General features: G+C 36.3%; 1 protein-coding gene across 8 annotated transcripts in view; it reads right to left on the bottom strand.

Annotated features, from left to right (window-relative positions):
• LOC131078626 (uncharacterized) overlaps positions 1-20,964 on the bottom strand; it is a 153,159-nt gene that overhangs the window by 14,235 nt on the left and 117,960 nt on the right. For 6 of the 8 annotated variants that reach the window (XR_009113810.2, XM_058016373.1, XM_058016377.1 and 3 more), the window contains 3 exons: positions 6,457-6,508; positions 6,105-6,241; positions 5,850-5,992 (listed from right to left, as the gene is read on the bottom strand). Coding sequence is in view for 7 of the 8 variants with exons in the window: in XM_058016373.1 (XP_057872356.1) it covers positions 5,850-5,992; positions 6,105-6,241; positions 6,457-6,508 (332 nt within the window). In the remaining variant the exon portion in view is untranslated. The remainder of the gene's footprint in view (positions 1-5,849; positions 5,993-6,104; positions 6,242-6,456; positions 6,509-20,964) is intronic. The other 2 variants (XM_058016376.1, XM_058016379.2) reach the window with 1 other exon arrangement.

Genomic DNA, 20,964 nt, shown 5'->3' with positions numbered 1-20,964 from the left:
CATTACTTGCACTTTTGTAATTACATGTAAGGCAACTACAAGTTGTGTCCAATTAGGACTGTAGTTGGAATAAGTCTTAGTTAGTTATTGAAGTCTCAGTTAGTTATTGAATGAGTCTTGGTGGTTGAGAGAATCTCTCAAGTTAGTTAGGATCTTCCCACTTTTTTCTCAAGGCTCCTCTTCTATAAATCCTAGAGGAGTCTATTGTAAATTTTATCTTTTGAAAAGCAAGCAAAAACTCTGCCAAATTTACAGCAAGAAGTCTTTGAGCTTATGTATGTGAATTGAAAGTTTTGAAGAATAATAAAGAAGGGTTACTCAAATTTTGAGTCTTTGAGCTACATGTTTGAGTTTGAATCTTTTTATTTCTTCCATGCAAAGTGTTTCTAAAGGAGCTTAGTCTAATATGATTTGAAGTCTTTGAGCTGCAAGTAGAGAAATTAATTAAAATAGGAAAATCTCTAGAAGGAGCAGCAAGTCTTTGAGCTTGCATTAATTCTTGTCTTTGTGTTGAAAGAGTAGATTATTCCAGTCTTTGAGCTGTTGTCTTTTATTCGTTGTAAAATTTACTATAGCGAAGGGTAGATAGGACTTCCAATAGTCAAGTCTTTGAGCTTGATATTGCTGTCTCGTCCCAAAGGAAGTGACGGGAGTCTTTGAGCTTTCAGGAAACTTCATTTCCTTTCTCTCGTTTTCATTTGAAGTTGTTACCATTATCATACATTTTCTTGCTATCACTTTTCTAAGGAGAGAAAAGGATATAGACTTCCTTGAAGAAAGAAGGAAGACTGTTGTCCCATCCTGTTTTTATTTTAGTTTTAGATAGATAGGGGGAGCCTTCCCTTAATTAGAAGAGTTTCATACTCACACACTGTAGTTGAAGCCACAATTTTGTTTGCTTTCACGAGTGTACATAATTTTCAACCAACAGAAATAACATAAAGTGTGTCAGGGTCACAAAATTGTTGGATTGATGTCAACAGTTATTTAATCAAGCTGAATGCCTCCTACCAAAATTACTCAACTATAAAAATCACTTTGCCAACCCAGAAAGCTGGTCATTGTAAGGATTAATTATAGATCCTTGCTATTTCAATTCTTCTTTTTGTAGAAGATATTTCTTTCCTTATAGCCTAGACTGCAGGGGAACATATTCATTTTCCGTCTTTCCATTTTGTATTAACCCTTATGGAAAACTCATTCAGATCAAATGGGTTCTCAAGAAACAATTGTTCATGGAATACTTCAGCATTTTGTGTTTGCATTTTCTCCCATTTTGATTACAGGAGACATCTTTTTCCTTTCTTCACTATTAACCTCTGGTTTTACCTCCTCTTCCTCACCAAGAACCCAAATGTCAAGTGAAGAAACCCAATTATTAGTAAAAGAAACCAAAACCTTGAAACTGAGCAGCCAAAGAGAAGAAGCCTAAAGGTCATAGGTTCAAAGAACAACATACAAAAGATGAAAAAGTATCGCATCATATTCCAGAAAAAGCTATTTATTTGTAACTAATGTGAACCTTCAAAATATAGCATCGCTCAGGTTTTTTGTTTTCGTGGTGACTAAATGAGAGTATATTTTTAACTCATCAACACTATGACCATTTTCTGTGAGTTGACATTTTTATATGACCCTTAATTCATGTACATTTATGAAGAATCACAAGACAAGGGGAGCCAAAAAGAACACAAGAGGCTCTATGCATTTTTTAGTATGAATAGAGAACCAAAAAAGTTGTGGTGGTGGGAAAAAATCAACCACTTTAGAATTTTCTCCTCTAACCTCCCTTTTGAAAAATATTTTGAAGGGTCTATATGTCATGCCCCAATTTTGTATTACTAAAATAGATTAATAAAACAAAACCATACACATCCTAAGGCAATAATGTATATGCCAACCTGACAACAGTAGTATTTAATATTTATTTTAAATCAACTGTTTGAAAGGTAAATTAGATTAATTGTATCTTAAAGTAATAGTAATGGCATGTTAGATCTGTCTGCCTTTGCAACGATTAATCACTAATAAATGTATAAAAAGGGCAAGAAAAGCTGCATTTAGGATTAGAAGATATAATAACTAAAAAGTAATACTTGGTAGTCTGTCATATCCCCGTATCAGTAATACTTGATAAATAATAATATTTAATGTCTTGATTGATAATAATATTTAATTACTTTGCTCATTGATGATTGTTTATTCATTAAACTTTTATGTCCCTCCTTGATCGTTATTTATGTATATATATATTAAATGAAACAATTATTATTGATTAATGTAATAATTAACAACAAATGATTATTTGAATTAAATATTGTTTAATTAATATTTATTACTAATATTCTTGAAAGATTCAAATAAAAAAATAAATTAATGTTATATGATAAACATAATTTATATATATTAAAAATATAATTTACATATTTGTAAACATAATTTATATATGAGAATTAGGCCATCGTTAACGAAACATATCTAATTACTATCAAAGTATCGATACTCAGCAAAGAGAATTGACTTGAGGTACAAGTAGACTAATTAAATAATTAGTCATAACTATTAATAAGACAGCAACTTATTGGTAACAATGATGAAGATTGATGCTACCGTTTATACAAGTAGACTAATTATTATCATTTGTATAACAATACCCATTCGCTATGCTTTAAAGAGACCCGATCTGTAAGAGATATGTCTCTTCAATATTCAAGGGGTGCAATCCCTTCGATATTGCAAGGTACATAAGGAGTTGAAACTATTCCATGAAGGGATAGGGAAGTAGTAGTTTTATTTTCCTTCATTCTGATCTTTATTGGATAATCGTAGTAGAGCTTTGTCCAAAAGACAAGAATCAGATTGCTTATATATACTTTGTAGACCTAAGGAAACGGGGTCCACTTTTGATTAAATAACCATATAGCCTGAGTATAAAGATTCGATTAGAATAGCAAATATAATAATCACATAGGCACTAAGGAAAATATCGGAAGTTAAAATAGTATGTTCCAGCTTAGGCCATCGTGTTCATCATAAAGGATAGTGTTCCAGGCATTCGAACAAAGAACAGTTAGGACAGGCAGTAAAAATCCTTGCTCTTGGTGATGACTTAATGTCTATGCTTAATATACGAAGTCTGATAATAATTTTTATGCAGAATTTAATATTACTATAGACTGCAATATGTATGACAGTCATTCCTAATATCATATGTAGTGGCAGACCAGATTCTGACGCATGTCAGATCTGTCTGTCCTTACAACCATTAAAAATAATTAATACCTTTAGGCAATAAGGTTTTAATAATTTATATAATAGAACTGAATATGATATAAGAAAGAGAATTATATGAAGACAGTGGAAGTAATCAGATGATATATATATATATATATACACACCAAACTGAAGACTAATCTATAAGAAGATCATATGTAGCAACAATTTATTAAATTGAGGCATATATTTTAAGTATACAAATCAGAGAAACCTATCGAGGGTTAAATAAAGGAAATTCCCAGATAGGCAAATTACATAATATTAGCATAAGAGTGAAATATATGTAAAGCCAATATATAAGAACATAAGAATGGCAGACCAGATCTGTTATGTGTCAGATATGTCCGCCACATTACTATATTTACTTATTTATGTATCTATATGATTAGAATGATCAATGGGGGATAACATAAAGATGGATAATAATAAATATTAAAATAATAATTATAGTTAATATTAATATAATAAAAAGTAATTATTAATGAGTAAATTAATAAATATTTATTAAATCACCAAAACAAAGTATTTATTAATTGATTGATAATAATAAGTATTTATTAATTAAAAATTAATAAATACGTAAATGATTTATAAATCAAAAATAGGATTAATTATTTAGTATGGTGAGATAGCTAGTACTTGATGGACTTAAGGAAAGGTAGAACATCCTAGGTTGGATTCATGTTAAGATAGTTTTGTCTCTTAATCGATTTAGTTAAGTTATAAATATATTGGAAATCAATTAATTATGGTTAAAACTGTCTTGAACCAAGTAGGGGACATTACACTATCCCTTAAACGTTTTTGTTTTGTGATTATTATCAATGTAAGATAATCAAAACCCAGCACTTTGTACCATAGAATCCTTGAAGGTGATAGCTTGGAAACCGTCAAGGAAGGAAGCAATCCAGAATTTATCAGGAACTATTTCACCACCCAAAATACCAACTCCTTTATTAGTCGTGATGCTAGCCATAGTTTAAAAAACTTGCACTTGGCAAATTTCCAAACATTAAACAAATAAAATTGCAGAATAAACTTTGACAACATGCATAAAACTGAATTTACAGAAGTAAAGTAGCATTTCATTCATTTAGAGATCAAAAAGCATCTTCAATGCACACCATAGTGTCATATGATTATAAATTACTAATTACAAATACATATTAGTACTTTACAAGTTTCATCTAAGGAAAACATGGGTCCAAAGCAAATTTTAATGTTTTCTTTTCACAACTAGAGCAGGGTGTCTAGGGGCAAAGCCCCATCAAGGTTGTGGGGCAGCACATTTTGGAGTGGTCTGGAGGTAGAGCACCCAACAAGGTCAAGGGACAGTGCCCCTTGTGGCAGTATGAGGCTAGAGCGCCAAATTGGGTCCACGGGCAGTGCCCCTTGTGTAATTCTTGTTGCAATAAAAGGCAGGATCAAGGGGCAAAGCCCCTGCCACTAAACCCAAATTAAGGTCTTTGAAACTATATAGACCTTAGTAGAGCATGTCATCTTTCATAGTTTTATTGTTTTTAAATATGAACCAGCCATCCATTAATCAATGGAATGTTGTCAAAGGAACAATTCATAAATGAGAAAAACAAAGACTAGTCTTTGTTCCTGCTTGGTGAGTTTTCCTGTAAAAGATGTGATCTTTTGATCATTTTTTAGCAGTTTTTTTGGTGAGTTCTTGCCATAAACTGCCTAGCAAGTAACTCAAGGCCCTATTTGCTTTGCATGTACTCACAAGCTGGCGAGTTACTCACCAAGTTTTTATACTATGATGTTAGCAACCTTATTACCAAAGTGCTTGATATTCATAGAGGAAATTAGATTGAAACTTTCCAACTAACCACCTAAACTGCTCAAGTGAGATTTCCACTTTTAGTCTTTCAATGTTCCCTTTCATTGCATTGATGGTAAATTATGAATCACCTTCCACGTAGATATGTTTCAAACCCCTATTTGCAATCTCAAGACCTTTCATCATAGCACTTATTTTATCTTAATTATCGCTGCCTTCTATAGACTACACAAACCCAGCATCCTAGGATTGCCTTTTACTGTGCCATTACTATTCAACTTGATAAATCCTTGGGAAGGGGATTACCTCAAAACCGTAGGCTATTTAAGCCTATTGTCTTTTACCCATTTATGGGATTAATGGGTAGCTTTATCCACATATTTATCTTTAGGGTCACTGTTTATTTATGCTTTATGGGGTGCCTAATCCTTAAATTTATTAATTTTCAATAGGTAATATACTCCTTGAAATGCATCATTTTCTTGGGTTGCTATTTAGTGTTTATAAAATGAAAGCTGGAACTTAGAACTATCACACATAGAGAATATCCATATCATTGTAAAAGCATTTTAAATGAAGTGATTATGAACTTAGGTTAGGGTCAGGATACATAACTGATAATTACATTCATTAAGTATCTTTCATTTTATGTGGCTAATATTCCTTAAACGAAAAAAAATTGCCAAATAATATGGTTGGAAAATAGGATAGATCAACTAGGTTGAGAATCCCCTCTTCCAATCACATTAGAATATGAAGCATAAGAAGAAATAGTACATACTGTGCCCTTTTCTGGAATAGCAATTCGATAAGCCATTATATTGTGTGTAGCTGCAGCAATTTTGCGGTTTTGCAACAGAGTGCCAATCACCATTTCTACTTGATCAGTTCCAGTTACAGGTGAAAGATGAGCCTGAAATGTACCTGTGCTCTAGAATGCAGAGTCAGAAGGATTTACTGCACAAAAGGCAACAAGATTCATAAATTCTGTAACTGTATGTTCAAAGGTACAGACTAGCAAAAGCATATTGCTCACTTCTCTTTTCGGTGAATGAAACACCATGAACAATACCAAGAATCCTTTCTGAATCCTCCAAAGCTTTTTCATCAGATGGTATACAGCTATCCTTAGAGATTCCATGTTGTAGATTTTTTATCAGATGGAATTCTGCCCTGTAAAGTTCTTAAAGTCAATCATGGTAGTCTGAAAATAAATTACCCATCTTGCTGCCTTCACATGATGTGTATAGGTTGCTCAGATGTATGAGTGCACATGAATATTGAGAGGACAAACTTTTCTTCCCTGACTATATTTCATTAAGGAAGCAATCAACATATTGAAAGTATTATAATAGTACGCATTCAAGAACTTCAAAACCTTGACATACACTTCTGATGTAAAATCCTTCTGAGGCTTTGGACTAGCACAAGTTTCTCTTTCTGTCATACATTAAAAACAAAAAACTAACCATAAGAGAGGCTTTATCCAAGAATACAAGAAAAAATGATACATTTCTAAAACTGAGTAGCTCTAACTCTCATAAGTTCTAGTTGGAAATTAATAACAAGCTATTTATTTTTGCAAAATCAGCGATCGAGCTAATTCAAAGGTGACAATCAAGGGACAAACCAAATAGATCTGTTAAAAAAACCCAAGAGGGAAAATTATATGTTGCACAAATTAGGAGGGTCAAGTACACATTTCATTGCTAACTTCTTCCGATCCTAAAGAGTACAAGTTTTTTATGCAGAAGCACCCTTGGTTTGAAGTGACTATCTAGCATCAACAAGCTTGTTGCATTCAAGAATCACTGGGCCTTCTTGTGGTGTTGTCTTGGAACTCCAACTAAGTTCAACACACTAGGGAGTGGATTTTAGTTTAATTGCCTTTTCTCACCAAATAGCCTCAAGCTGGAAGTCAGCATTGCCATTGATAGGAATGTTCTAATTGGTTATCTTGCTAAGTTTCAAGGTCATAGTATCTTCATACAACTTCCTATAAAAGATTAAACATGGTGAAACAAGTTACAAGTCTTTTCTACCTTCTTTTCTTTATGGCTTATGCCTATGGAAAAACATAGCCAAATGTGAGAAGGCTTGGAGAGTGTTTAAACCAGAAAACTGTGTTTGGCCATGATTTGAAAGGTGTCACTAACCTATTCAAACTTACAAGCATTCAAATGGATCCCTCTTTCAAGAAAAATAAATAGGGAAGGCATTTTGGTGCATGGGTGAGGGAAGGAAGTTGATGAACCATATCCAGAGATACCGTAACTATGTTGCAAATATGATATTTGTCATTGATGTCAACCAAAGGCCCGGAAGTATGTGGTCAAGAGTCTGCTCATGTGTTCACATTGATTTATGGAGATAGATGGTGATGACTGTAAATGGTATATCCAGTTGACTCGTGGTTATTCCGGAGCATTGAAGATGTATTCAGTTGTCTGCAGCAGATTTCGGCTAAGTGTGACTGTTCCAGTGAACAGTCTGTCAAACAGAGTTCAATATTCTAGTCCACATTGTGCCGCATTGATTCATCTTTTCTTGTGGTTGCAGTATGATGTTGGTAGATGCAAAAGAATGTTATATCTAAGTTTTCATGTTCCTATTTGATCTGCAGTTGATTTGGTGATGGTCTGAGTATCGGTCAGGCAGTGACAGTGTACCTGGTTGCAGGAATGCTTCGCATTCCTCTACCTTCTAATGATTCGGTGTTGTTGGTGTCAAGTGACGCTATGTTGTGCATCTGCAGGTGTTGTGGAGGTCTGCATCATATTTTGAGTATGTTTGACTGGGTTGCATTATCGGTTCTATCTTCCAGAGCCAACTTGAGTGTTTTTGGTCCATGCCGTACCGTGCGGAGTTGATTTTTTCAACTATGGTTGAAACCACTATATAAAACCACTACTAAACTTGGAATTCGGTTGCCAAGCAATCAACAATCAATTTGGAACTGTTTCATGATACACCAACAGACCATGTTAAAACAAAGGAGCACTTAAGGAATCAAATTATTGATCATAAAAAATTGAAGAGTTAAAGTTTTGTTTCCATGTTGATTAGTCTACCAAACAAAAAAAAAAGTAATTTTACTAGATACCACTGTGATGTATCTAGATATTGGAATAGTGAGACACCCTAGGGACTTGTTGATGTGTATTTTGTACACGACCAAACACAAAATAAAATACCTAGAGGTATCTTATCCTCTCTTGAATAAAGTCTCTGAATGCTGAAGATGTCACGAAAAGGATCAATCGGGATGACTTCAAGGTTCTTTTTGTAGGATCTCTACGTGTGGATAAGCACCAATGGTCGTTGTGTTTGCTGTTTATTCAAGGGGCCTTACGCACTTTCAGAGAAAGCTTGTCCGTGTTACTCTCTTTCCAAATGAAGGAACAAGATTTTCCTAACACTAACAGATTTTCAAAAAATATGAAAAGATAAGGGTTTCGGGGAATAGAGACTTACACTGATCCTAAGAATGACTCAATGAAAGCTAGACTTGATAAGATTCTACCAATTTCAGTATCGCCAAGAAATTACAACTCTACTGGAATTGATGCGATCTTCTAAAGGGATTCAATAACTTTCAAATCATCAAGGATATAGATACTATCATAGAGATACATATCAATACTTCCGATAATGATTGAATTCTTAATCAATCTCAATGTTTCCAGTTGACCACACAAGGCGTTCTTACAATCAGTAAGAAGCTAGTGGTTTGGAATGTGAATCTTATCAAAGATCAAGCACAACACTTCGTCCTTCAAACTTAAAATTTAAATTCTATTTCAACTGAGAGTGATTCAATAAGATAAACAATCAAGAAGATAGCCACAAGTATTGCAATAAAACACCATAACTTCAATATTTTATTGATCTCATAGCCAAATAAACAACAATTGTTCAAAATTCTTTCTTCACTACTCAATCTTGCTACAACAATAACTTATTTCTCTCTAACTTTCTAGCTTTCTTTACTCTAAGCTCTCTCTCTTTTCTAACCCTTTAAAATGAAATGAGTGAGGGCATATGTAGCATCCTCAAATACAATGAACGGCTCGGATCAATTCGAGATCAAAGGCCAAGATTTTACAATGAAACCTTAATTAGGGTTTGTTACAACAAACTTAATTCTGACCAATGAAATAATTGCATTATTTGGACACGTCTTCTCTGGAATATTCGACCAATGGATAGCCGGGGTAGGTACATCGAAGTTTGTGCCATCTTTAATGAGCCAGGTACATTGAATCTGAACATGCTAAGGTGGACCAATCCGACTGAAGGAGTGATGACTGGGATGCCACCTTGTACAACACTTGGTTGATGCTCAATTTGGTGATGCCTTCCTTCAAATGCTGGATTGGAAGATAGATGGAGAAGGTCGTCCTTAATGATGCTGGACTAGAGGATATCGTCCTTAATGATGCTAGACTGGAGGAGATCGTCCTTGATCTGGCTTGATCCTCTTTGATGAGAGTCTGCCAAGTAATTGATCCTCCGGCTTTGGGGGTCGTCATTTGATGCCTACACAAAAGATTAAAGTTAGTCTTTGAGTATAATATCTTAAAGCATAGGATCTAAGACCTTTCAAGGGGATAATTTGGACATTAATTTGAAAATGACATGATAAATCCAAGAATTATAAACTTTCAAATTAATTATGAATGAAATCAGATTTTACAAGACTTGAATTTTAAAAGATTGCTATGAAATCAAAATAAGTCTTGAATAAGAACTTCAAAAAAATTGATTCTTCATACCTCCTTTTTTGAAAGCTTAACTATGAACCTTGGAAAATGGAAGAAAGAAGATCAGATTTTGCTGGATAAGGATTGAATTTTGGTCTCCCTTTGGATGAGTTATGCCTCATTCAGCCTTCAAAAGAACTTCGCTCTCCACTAGCCTCCAACCACTTAGCAAATTCTGGAAATTAGCCTCCAATTTAGCAAGAAATTCGCCTCCAATCTGGTATAATTCGCTCCTCCAATCTGCTCTTGAAATTCGCATGAGAAGAATAATGAATGAATGATTTGAAAGTGCTACAATGCTCCTCTCTTATATAGGGCGCTCACCCTAATTAACCATGAGGCCGACCTAGGTTTTTTAACAATAAAACAAATAAAATCCCCTTTAGAAGGAGGCCGACTTGCTTATAAAAGCAAAGAAATGGATTTTGAGCGCTCCCCTTCATTTTTTAAATTTTAAAATTAATTTCAAGGCTTCCAAGGTGGATTTTATATTTATATTAAGGCTTAAAAATTAATCAATCAAATGGTAAAGGCCTTAATTTATGCGTATTTGATTTGGCTTCCCCAAATGTCTTAATTTTGGCAAATTTAGTGAAAATTGAGGAATATTGAGGTTTGATCAAGGCTCGATGAAGCTTCTTTCCTCCTTAGGTATTGAAATATCCGAGATGATGAAGGTCTAAACCACTTCAAGGCTTGTTTGAACTTTACATCCAGGCTTGTTCACTTCATGAATTGAAATTTTCACAATCAATATTTGCAAATTTAATGTCCTTGTCTTTACAATCTTGCGATTTGCCCTTGACTTAATCAAACAAGGTTAAATGATAAGCCTTTTGATGATTTTGCCCTGGACCCTTTGGAAGGGTCAGGAGCAATTTTTCAAATTAGGACTTGAATATCTCATTTCTTGACTCCAAAATCTTCCGGAAGGCGAGCTCATGTTTGTTTTGACCTAATTAAAGTCTTGCATTTCAAATTTTAGCATTTCTCATGAGGAAATTAGGTGAAAATGTGAATTTCGTCCTGGACCCTTTGGAAGGGTTAGGAGCGATTTTTACCTTTTAGGTCAAAACTCACCTTAGTTTGATCATTAACCTCCTTCAAGGCAATCTCCAGGGTCTATTTATCTCAATCACTAAGATAGCTTATCAATTTTTGAAGGAAATATTGCTCTTTTTGGGAATTTCACTCTGGACCCTTTGGAAGGGTCAGGGGCGAAATTCTCTCCTGAGCTCAAAATTCTCATTTTTTGAAGGTCTCAATTTCTTCGAGGCATTCCAAATGGCTTCTTTTACTGTAGTCCAAGCCTAGTTTTACTTGAATTTTGGAAGAAAAGGTGTTTTTGATGTTTTTCGCCCTGGACCCTTTGGAAGGGTCAGGAGCGATTTTCCTTGCTTAGGCTTACTCCTCCATCATTCTGACTTCAATCCACCCCTCAAGGCTAGGCAATGGTCTTCTTCATTCACTCCACCCAAGCTTGGTTTGTTCTTGCAAGGCAAAATAGGGGGTTTTGAGATTTTCACCCTGGACCCTTTGGAAGGGTCAGGAGCGAAAATCTTTCTCTGACCTAGAATCATCATTTTTTGAAACAAACATCCACTCAAAGGTGGTCTCAAGGGCTTTTTCTACCTTGGTCTAGTCTTGTCTTAGCACAAACTTGAAAGGAACATGTTGGTTTTAGGATTTTCGCCCTGGACCCTTTGGAAGGGTCAGGAGCAAAAATTAGGCTTTAGGGCAATTTTCAAATCCTTTCATCTTCAAATCACTTCCAAGGCATAAAACGTCTTGCCTCTCTTCTCTCCAAGTCATGAAAAGAAAAATCTTGTCTTAAATTTGCAAGAAAAAGGGAGAATTTGGAAATTTCGCTCTGGACCCTTTGGAAGGGTCAGGAGCGAATTTCTCTCTTGGCTTCAAAACTTGCATTTTTGGCAACCCAATTTCACTCCAAGGCAATTCAAAAGTCCTCTCACACCCACGTCCAATCTTGGTTTTGTCCAAAATTTGGAAGAAAATATGACACTGAGGATTTTCACTCTGGACCCTTTGGAAGGGTCAAGAGCGAAAATCTCTCTTAGGCTCAATTTCTTCATCTTTTCAACCTCAATCATCTTCAAAAGGCAAAAACTCACCTCCTCACACCCATTCAAGCCATAAAAACCAAAAATTTGCCTTGACCTTGCAAGGAAAATAGGTGTTTTTAGGAATTTCGCTCTGGACCCTTTGGAAGGGTTAGTAGCGAAATTCACTATTTGGCTCAATTCCTTCACCTTTTCATGATTTCTTAGCACTTCAAGTGATTCCCAGGGGCAATTCCTTCTATATTTCACCTTATCCCACACTTGACTTAGCAAAACTTGATAGCAAAGAGTGATTTTGAGAAAATTCGCTCTGGACCCTTTGGAAGGGTCAGGAGCGAAATTCTCAATCTTGACCAAAATCCTCACTTTTTAAACTTGAAACTTCTTTGCTAAGTGGGATTTCATGTTTCATCATGCTAGGAATAGGATTTCATGTCCAAGCAAGGCTAAAATATAGGTTAATAAGGAATTTCGCTCTGGACCCTTTGGAAGGGTCACGAGCGAAATTGCCTTTCCTGGCCAAAATCCTTCATTTTCATGACTTCTAAACATGCCTAAGGGTTTCGACATGCTCATTCTTCCTTTTTTCATACCTTTGACACCTCAATTTGACCAAACAAGACAAGAAATGCCTCCTATAGAAATTTTCGCTCTGGACCCTTTGGAAGGGTCAGGAGCGAATTTTTCATTTTAGGCCTATTCCATCATCATTTCAAGTTGAATTCACCTCTCAAAGGAAGAAAACACTATTCCTCTCTCATCCAAGCCATAAAAACCAAAACTTGACTTGATTTTGCAAGAAAAATAGGTGATTGAGGAATTTTCGCCCTGGACCCTTTGGAAGGGTCAAGAGCGAAAATTCTCCTTTTGGTCAAAATCCTTCATTTTTCCAAGTTAAAACCTCTTCAAGAGACAAAAGCAAGTTGTTCTTGTTTCATTCATGCCAAAAACTTGACCTTCTTCACTGCATAATAAGAGCTTTTGGGAATTTCGCTCTGGACCCTTTGGAAGGGTCAGGAGCGTAATTTCCCTTCTTGTCCAAAATTCTTCATTTTGCACGTTTCCAAATCCTCAAAGGTAACAATAATGTCCAATCCTTCCTCCAGGATACCCTGCACATCAAAAGTTGGCCAAAGTTAGAAAGAAATAAGCTCTAATAAGATTTTCGCTCTGGACCCTCTGGAAGGGTCTGGAGTGAAATCTCCATTCCAGGCCAAATTGCTCAATCTTCAAGTTTCAAACCACCTCACAAGGCAAAGTTAGATCATTTTCCAAGCTGGGAACAAGGTTGCAAGTCTATCCAAGACAAGAAATAGGGTTTAGGATGAAATTCGCTCTGGACCCTTTGGAAGGGTCAGGGGCGAAAATCCTATTTTAGGCATCAATCTTGCTCTTCAAAATCCACCAACTCCAACTCAAGGCAAGAACACATCAATTCATCCCCAAACATGCCAAAACTTAGCCAAAATTGTGAAGGAAATCTGGTCTACAAGGATTTTCGCTCTGGGCCCTTTGGAAGGGTCAGGAGCGAAAATCAAGTTTTGAGCTTAATTCTTGACCTTTTGAACTCCAAATCTCCTTGAGAGGCAAACAAAGACCTTCCTTCCCGCATCCCTATCAAAATCCTGCCTTTTAACTAGGCAAAAATGAGAGCTTTCAAAAATTTCGCTCTGGACCCTTTGGAAGGGTCAAGAGCGAAATTGACCTCTCAGGCCAGATCTTACCTTTGTTCACTTCATTTTCCATCAAACTTGATCAAACTAACTCCCTTGATTCACAATCAGGACAAATCTATCACTCAACTGGGTCCAAGCAGGGTTTTACTAGGTTTTCAGGGCCAAGAGAAGGCAAGAAGGAGAGATTTCGCTCTGGACCCTTTGGAAGGGTCAGGAGCGAAAATCTTGTCCTTGACTGGCTTTCATCACATCAAAGCTTAAGACTCTCTTTTAATGCAAAAGATGACAACTTTCTCCATCATGTCTCAAAAGTCAACAATTTTGGTCATACCCTTCTAAAACGCCTCCAGTCATCATCAGGTGCATTCGTTTATCATTCACCATTTCGACCTTCCTTTGATTACTGACTCTGCTCAACTGACTCAGACCGGGAAACAAACATGACTCCGACAAGAAAACCCTCAAACTAGACCTAACCTGACATGAGACCTATTCACCATGTCCCTTGATCTAACCAACTTGACTCTCCTGAAAGGCATGCTTCATTCTGGTAAACTTGAGGTTTCAGGCAGACGGCTAACAACTCCCCAAAATTAGGCTAGACTCAGCTTGAAAGAAACCCTAAAACGAGCTTTCCAAGATTAGCCCTAATCTAGCCAGCCCAGGCAAACCACTCACTCACTCAAAAAACCTAAAGGCAGAGAGAAAAACAAGCAAAAAGGAAAGCAAAACCTAAAGCAAAAAGAGGGGGTCCCCATTCTAATGGGGCGATGTGTGAAATGGTCACAACAGGACTAGAGGATGGGGACAAAATGAACCCTTGATGTTCCCCACCGCAAATTATAGTAAAAAGAAAACATTCCCAAGCTTTTTCCTTTTGGACCTCCCCAAGGAACGTACCCCCTGTTGTGCATATATTCTAGGGATGTTATTTTGTATGCAGGTTTTGTTTGGCATGACATCTCTTGTGGGTCAACAGTCTACTTTTTTTTTAGACCACAAAAAACAAAATTATAATAAAAGCATAACCTAATCCCCAATGGGATCTCATCCTAGTTCAACCCTAGATAGCATGCTGCACATACATGACGAATCAAAAATGGATTTATACAGCCTGGATTTCAGCTTCTTTCAGTTTGCATATGGTATGCAATTGCATTTAGTTTAAGACTGTTGTTTTTTGGTTTATTTAAATTATTACTTATAGCATTTGCATATGTACATTTATAATTTAGTGTTTGTCTCCCCACTTTACCCAAAATCCAGGAATCTCTTTTCTGTCTGCAAAACCACACCCTCCATCACCATGTCTAGGAAACTCAAAGAAATATTGTAATTTAATAACTTGTGTTTCTAATAGAAATAAGCTGCCATCATTCCAGAATTTGTATGTTGTCAAAGAAGAAACAAATATGGAAGAATGATAAGGTTGAAGAGCCAGAAAAAATGTTTCGAACATCAAAGGTTGTTGCAAAATAAGAACAAAGGTAAAAATAGAAAGGATTGGGAACAACTACAGGATGTAATTATTGAACTAATACAACAAACTTTGTAATTGTTGTGCTAAAAAGGGTCATAGTGGAAATGAATACAAACAAGTGCAAGGAAATTGTAAAGACAAAGGAAGTTGTAGGGGTGAAAGAGGGAGAATGTCAGAAAATAATGTTTATTGGATATTGATACTATTGCTAGAGCCTAATTTTTATGTAAAAATTATATCGTAATATAAGAGTGATCATTAGAATCAAATAGCTTGCCAAAGGTCAAAAGGCCTAGTAGAAAGTAAGGTTCAAAGACACGCTTTTGAAAACTATAAGACCTCAACTAAAAGAATCTAACAAACAAAATTTTGCAGTGAAATTTTGGAGGAAAAGTGAACCAAAAATGAGATTATCAAGAGAACATGCCCTAGCTCCATTTGTGTATGATGTATTCACAAGAGCATACTCTAAATCTATTCCAAGATCTGTAAGACTACTTTTAGGAGCATTTGGAGCACTTCACATTCAGGACATCTATCTTAAAGAATCTTGAAAAAATCGTTGTGAAGTAAATTTTAGTTATTAGCCATCGTATCAAGCAATTTTTTCTATTTTTCTATGTTGTGACGTTTTCACACATCGCCCCATTGCGAATGGGGACCCCTACTTTTTAGGCCCTCTTGGTCTTTTGGCTTTCGTTTTTGGGTCTTTTCGCAGCAGTCTCTCCAGTCTCTTTGCTTTGCAGGTGTTTGGGGGGTTAAAATTGATCAAGTCTGCCTTTCGTTTGAGTGATTTTGGCCAAGTCTAGGGCTTGTTTTGTCAATTTTAGGGTTTCTGCCTTTAATCCTAGATTTTAGGGGTTTCTTTTAGGGTTTTGGAAAAACTGAACATGGAACTGGAATCTGGACCCTTCAAGGAACCTCCCAGTAAAGTTTGAGCGAAAACGGAGCATCTTTCTATTTTTAGAAAGTTCCTATTTTTTAGGGATTTTACTGAGTCCCAGAATGTCATCATTTTGCCGAAAAATCAAACTTACTATTTTTAGTAAGTTTCTATTTATAGTAATTCATTCCTGTGCCCTATTCTGGGGTCTAATGCTGATGTTCTGGAAGTTTCTATTTTTGGAAAGTTTATTTTTGACGGGACCCTTCAAGCAGGCAATGAAGATCAAGCATTCACAACTACTTCTAAATCCAGAAGGTTTGAAAAGCAGATGGAATCAGTAAAAAATGGCTAAGTGTTGGAAGCCCATTCCTGAAGTGGAAAGCTCGAGAAATTTATCTCTGTCTAGGAAATCACCTCAAATCCATATATGGTAGCCTAATCCGGAAGAAGCAAGTAAAGTGTGAATTCCTCCTTCATGATCAAAATCCACCAAAGCCAGGTGAGGGCGCCAAAATTAAGTCTCCATGGATAGCATGGAAATTGCCAAATTCCTCCTCACCACCAAAAATCTGCCCAAGAAGGTCAAAGGGCGCCAGAATGAAGTCAACAAGGAAAGTTTGAAAAAATTGTGAATTCCTTCACCTCAGTCAAATTCCGCCCTACTCCTCAGGAGGGTGCTAAATAGTTGAAAGCATGGAAGGAAGGACAAATAGAGAACTCCATGAAAAGGTCAAAAATCCGCCCAAGAAGGTCATAGGGTGCCAAATTCAAGGGATGATGGATAATTCAAACAAAGTATAAATTCCTCCTTCAGTGTGAAATTCCGCCCTAGCACTGTGGAGGGCGCCAAAATGGAGTCAGCAGGGAAAATTTGGAATTCATTGAATTCCTTGACCAAAGGGAAATAACACCCTAGGGAATAGTAGGGCGCCAAATGGAGAGGATGAAGGAAAATGTTAAAATTCATGAAATTCCTTCTTCAATGAAGAATGGCGCCCATGCTTTACCAAGGGCGCTCAAAGGGACATTCCATGGAGAGCATGGAAAGTGGAAGATTCCGTGATACATGCCAAAATGTGCCCAAGGATTCATTAGGGCGCCAAAGGAGGGTAGGCTTGGAGAAGGTGGAAAATCCTATATGCCTTCACACAAATGCACGAGTTGGAAAATCTTTTGATGAGTTGAGACAGTGCCAAGGAAGAGATAGAAGAAGCCAAGGTAACTAGGGCATGGAAATGTTCAAAAATGATCAAAATTCCTTACCAGTGCAAAATCATTGCTCAAATCCAAAGGAAGGTGCCTGAGTCAAGGTATCAAGGATGGACATGGGAAGGATGAATTTCCTCTATCAAAGTCAAAATTCCAAGCCCAGTTAGGAAGTTGAAAATTTTCGAAGGCATGGAAATAATGAAATTCCTTCACCAAGCTGAATTCCACGTTCCACGCCTAAGTTTGAAAGTCCGGGATGGAAATTTCCAAGGCAAAGGAGAATTTCGAGGGTCGAGGAATGGAAATGTAGGAAATCCCCTTGGGAATAATTTTGAAAAATCCTATTTTTAGACACCAAATCTCGTCAGAATTTGAAAATTTTCGCAGATTTGGACTCATGAGGGAATTCTCTCTCTCTTGGACCCGGGTCCTAAATTTTAGTAAAGTTCCTAAAAAATAGGAGGTGGTTGAAAAGTGTTGATAATCTCCTGCAAAGAAAGGAAAGTTCGAGAAACTTCAAGAAAATTCTTCCTGAATCAAATTCTCTCTCCAACAATACTAGATGTGCAGGAGCGGATATACGACGATGGGGTCCACTTGCATGGCGAGGATCTATTGAGCGCATGGCAGTATGGTCGCACATTCATTGCCGGAATATTTGACCAAATGGCGACCCGGTCATTGCATGTTGAATTTATGGCAAATTCTTTTTGCATGCAGCTGCTGCATGTGGAAATGATGGTATCATTTATGACATAATGGGGTGATTTTTGCATTGGATGAATATTCAACGCATGTTGGGCGAATTTGAAAGAGGTGGTGCATTTAATTCTTTATGGGTGCCAGTTTTGGTAGGATTGGAATTGATTGTATATGGGTTTCATGGGTATTAATTGTTGATTCCCACCTTGTTGCATCTTGAGTGAAGAATCTTTTGGGGAAACCCTAATTAAGGTTTTGCATGTAGCCAAGGCCAGAAGCCTATATAAAGGGGTGACCCCCCTCATCTGCAGAAGGAGGGAGATTTGTATGAAATTCTTGCGATAAGTTTTGAGATAATAACAGTGAAACATTGTTCTCTGATGGTGTCCACTTAAGTTATTTTTTCAAGACTTGCATGGTTTCACCTTCCTCACTTAGAGTAGAATTTTATTTTCTCAGTTGTTAGATAAAGTGTTTTGATTTCAATGGAGAATGTAATGGTGTTTGATGAATTTCCATGGTTCATACTTTTTGCATCTTGCTAATTGTAAGTTGCAGTGTAAAGTTAGCCTGAACCCCAAATTTGTGCTAAGTTTGATTGTGATAGTCGTTTGGATTGAGTCGTTTTGGGTATTCAAATGCACCTTCTCAATATGAAAATCCTTCATCATCCTCAAAAGATTGCACCAATTCTTGCAGAGTTGTAGTTAAACTTGGCAAAGCAGAGCTTGGTTTATTTGGAATTTGTCCACCGAAGCATTAACCGTTGATATCACCGCCCTTAGGAGTAGATTTAGATCCTTCTAAACCCTTTTCCCCTTTATTTTCAGTTCATTTTAGTCTGTTCGAAGCAGCAGCATCGCAGAATTGCCATATCCGATGATGTAGTTCCAACCACAACAAAGAAGTAAAAGAATGATGCAAACGTAAGGCCCCTTGGATTACTAGCAATCACATCAGCCAACTGAGTCACATCCGTAGCATAAAGGAACCTTGGAGTCGATTGTTTGAACTTCTTGCAATCTTAGCATCCAATCACACTTTGATCAAGAGAGAGTGAAGTGACCATTAGGCAACTTTATTCTATGTTCGACGTAATCATAAAAAACACGTCAACACTATGTTACTGAGTTCTTCTAGAACTCACCCCCTATACCCATATGGGTTTAGGTTGGCTCCAGGTTTCAAACTAGTTCTCCTCTAGGTTTGCCCAAGGTCCCTCTTAAGATCCCAAGGTGCTCGGGAGGGACCCTAGGTGAACTTGGGTTGAACCTGAGCAAACCTATGGGGACCTAGAGACTCTCCCCAAAAAAATATGATAAAAAAGTAATTTTTTTAAAACCTTTTTATAAACAAAAAAGTGCCTACATGCCTAATTTCACCCTTAAGTGATAAATTTGTGAAATGGTATGTGTCATGAAGCTTTGTGTGCTTTCAAAGGCCTTTATTTGGCCTTGGTGACTACCCTCAAACCCTACAAGGGGTATTGCCCCTCAACCTCACTGGGGGTGTAGGCCCCAAACCCCTCACAAGGGATGCTACCACTTGACCTCATTGGAGGCATTGCCTCTAGATCCCTACAATGCACTGTCCCTCAACCCCATTAGGGGCATTGCCCCAAAACCCCCATGACGGTTGCTACCTCTCAACCCCACTGGGGTCTCCACTCCCATAAACCCACTCGTTATTATGATATCTGGTCACATTAAAACTTGATTACAATGAAGGGGTAATGGAGAATTAAGCTCTAACTCTTGAGTGTGTTGACTTAGAAGTTATTTTTGCACAACTTTCTATAAATCTCTTTAGATGAGGCAACTTGTACAATACATGGCTAGCAGAAATGGCATTGCAACTCATTGTGGTTCAAGTGAAAATGAACCAAATGTTGACTTTGATGCTTTTGATGAAGAACAATATGAAGATTATTAAATCGATTGTAGTTTTCATTGTGTATTGACATTTGACAAATCAATGAATTATTAATTTATAACTATTTTTGTAATTACAAATAACTAGGTATTTATAAATTTTATTTATTAAATTATGAATTTATAAGTATTTTCATATTTACAAATAATGAGGTATTTAAATATTTTGTTTATTGGCAATTATGAGTATATATCCCACACCTGTACCAAGAATAATAACAAACTTTTTTTGCAAAGCTTTAAACAAAATGTTTGGGTTTTGCTTCGGTGGATGTATCTCTTTTCATTCCTTTTTATGTAGTTTCTGCAGAAATGTATGGTAAATGTTCTATTAGTTAATTTCCTTTTACATCAACTTGAATTTTCTAGTAGAGAAGAGGAGGTAATGGCAATAGAAATGGAAGGCATCAAAGTAATTGCAAACAAATCAAATCAAATGAATAATTTGCTTATAGTCACAAAAAAATTTGATAATACTTCTCAAGAGTGTTTGGTACACCAGTTTCATGACTACCAAGGCTATAGCCCCAAAAAAGACGTGTTACTGAGTTTTATGGTTGTAAAAATTAGGTAATACAATCAGAGTATATATAACACGGAATCTACAAGAAAATTGTGGATGTACCTCTTTTCACTCTTTTTTATGTAGTTTCTAGAGAAATGTATGGTTATGTTCTATTGGTTAATTTCCTTTTACATCAACTTGAATTTTCTAGCAGAGAAGAGGCAGCAATGGAAATAGAAATGGACAACATGAAAGTAAGTAGCAAAAAAATCAAATGAAATGGAGAATTCGTTTATAGCCACAAAAAATGTTGATAAATCTTCTCAAAAGTGTATGGTACACCAGTTTAATGACTACCAATTCTACAGCCAAGAAAAACATATTTTTTCCTAAGTTTTATGGTTGTAAAAATGAGGTAATTACAATCAGAGATTATACAACACTCAATCTACAAGAAAGTGTGGAGTTTTAATAGAAGCTATTCGGATAACAAATTAAATCAATTAAAATTGTACTTTAAATGCCTGGTTTGAAACAAGGATTTCTTTCAACCAGTCTAATAATAGATGAGAAATTTGTGCAACTATTGACAGGAAGCAAATATTGCTTTAACAGCTGCAGCATCTTATTCAAAAGAGTCTAATTCCTCTGAGGAAGCACATG

The sequence above is a fragment of the Cryptomeria japonica genome, chromosome 3, assembly GCF_030272615.1.
Source record: "Cryptomeria japonica chromosome 3, Sugi_1.0, whole genome shotgun sequence".
Taxonomy (NCBI): Eukaryota; Viridiplantae; Streptophyta; class Pinopsida; order Cupressales; family Cupressaceae; genus Cryptomeria; species Cryptomeria japonica.
The sequence above is the reverse complement of the archived record's forward strand: the minus strand, read 5'-3'. Positions and strand labels throughout refer to the sequence as shown.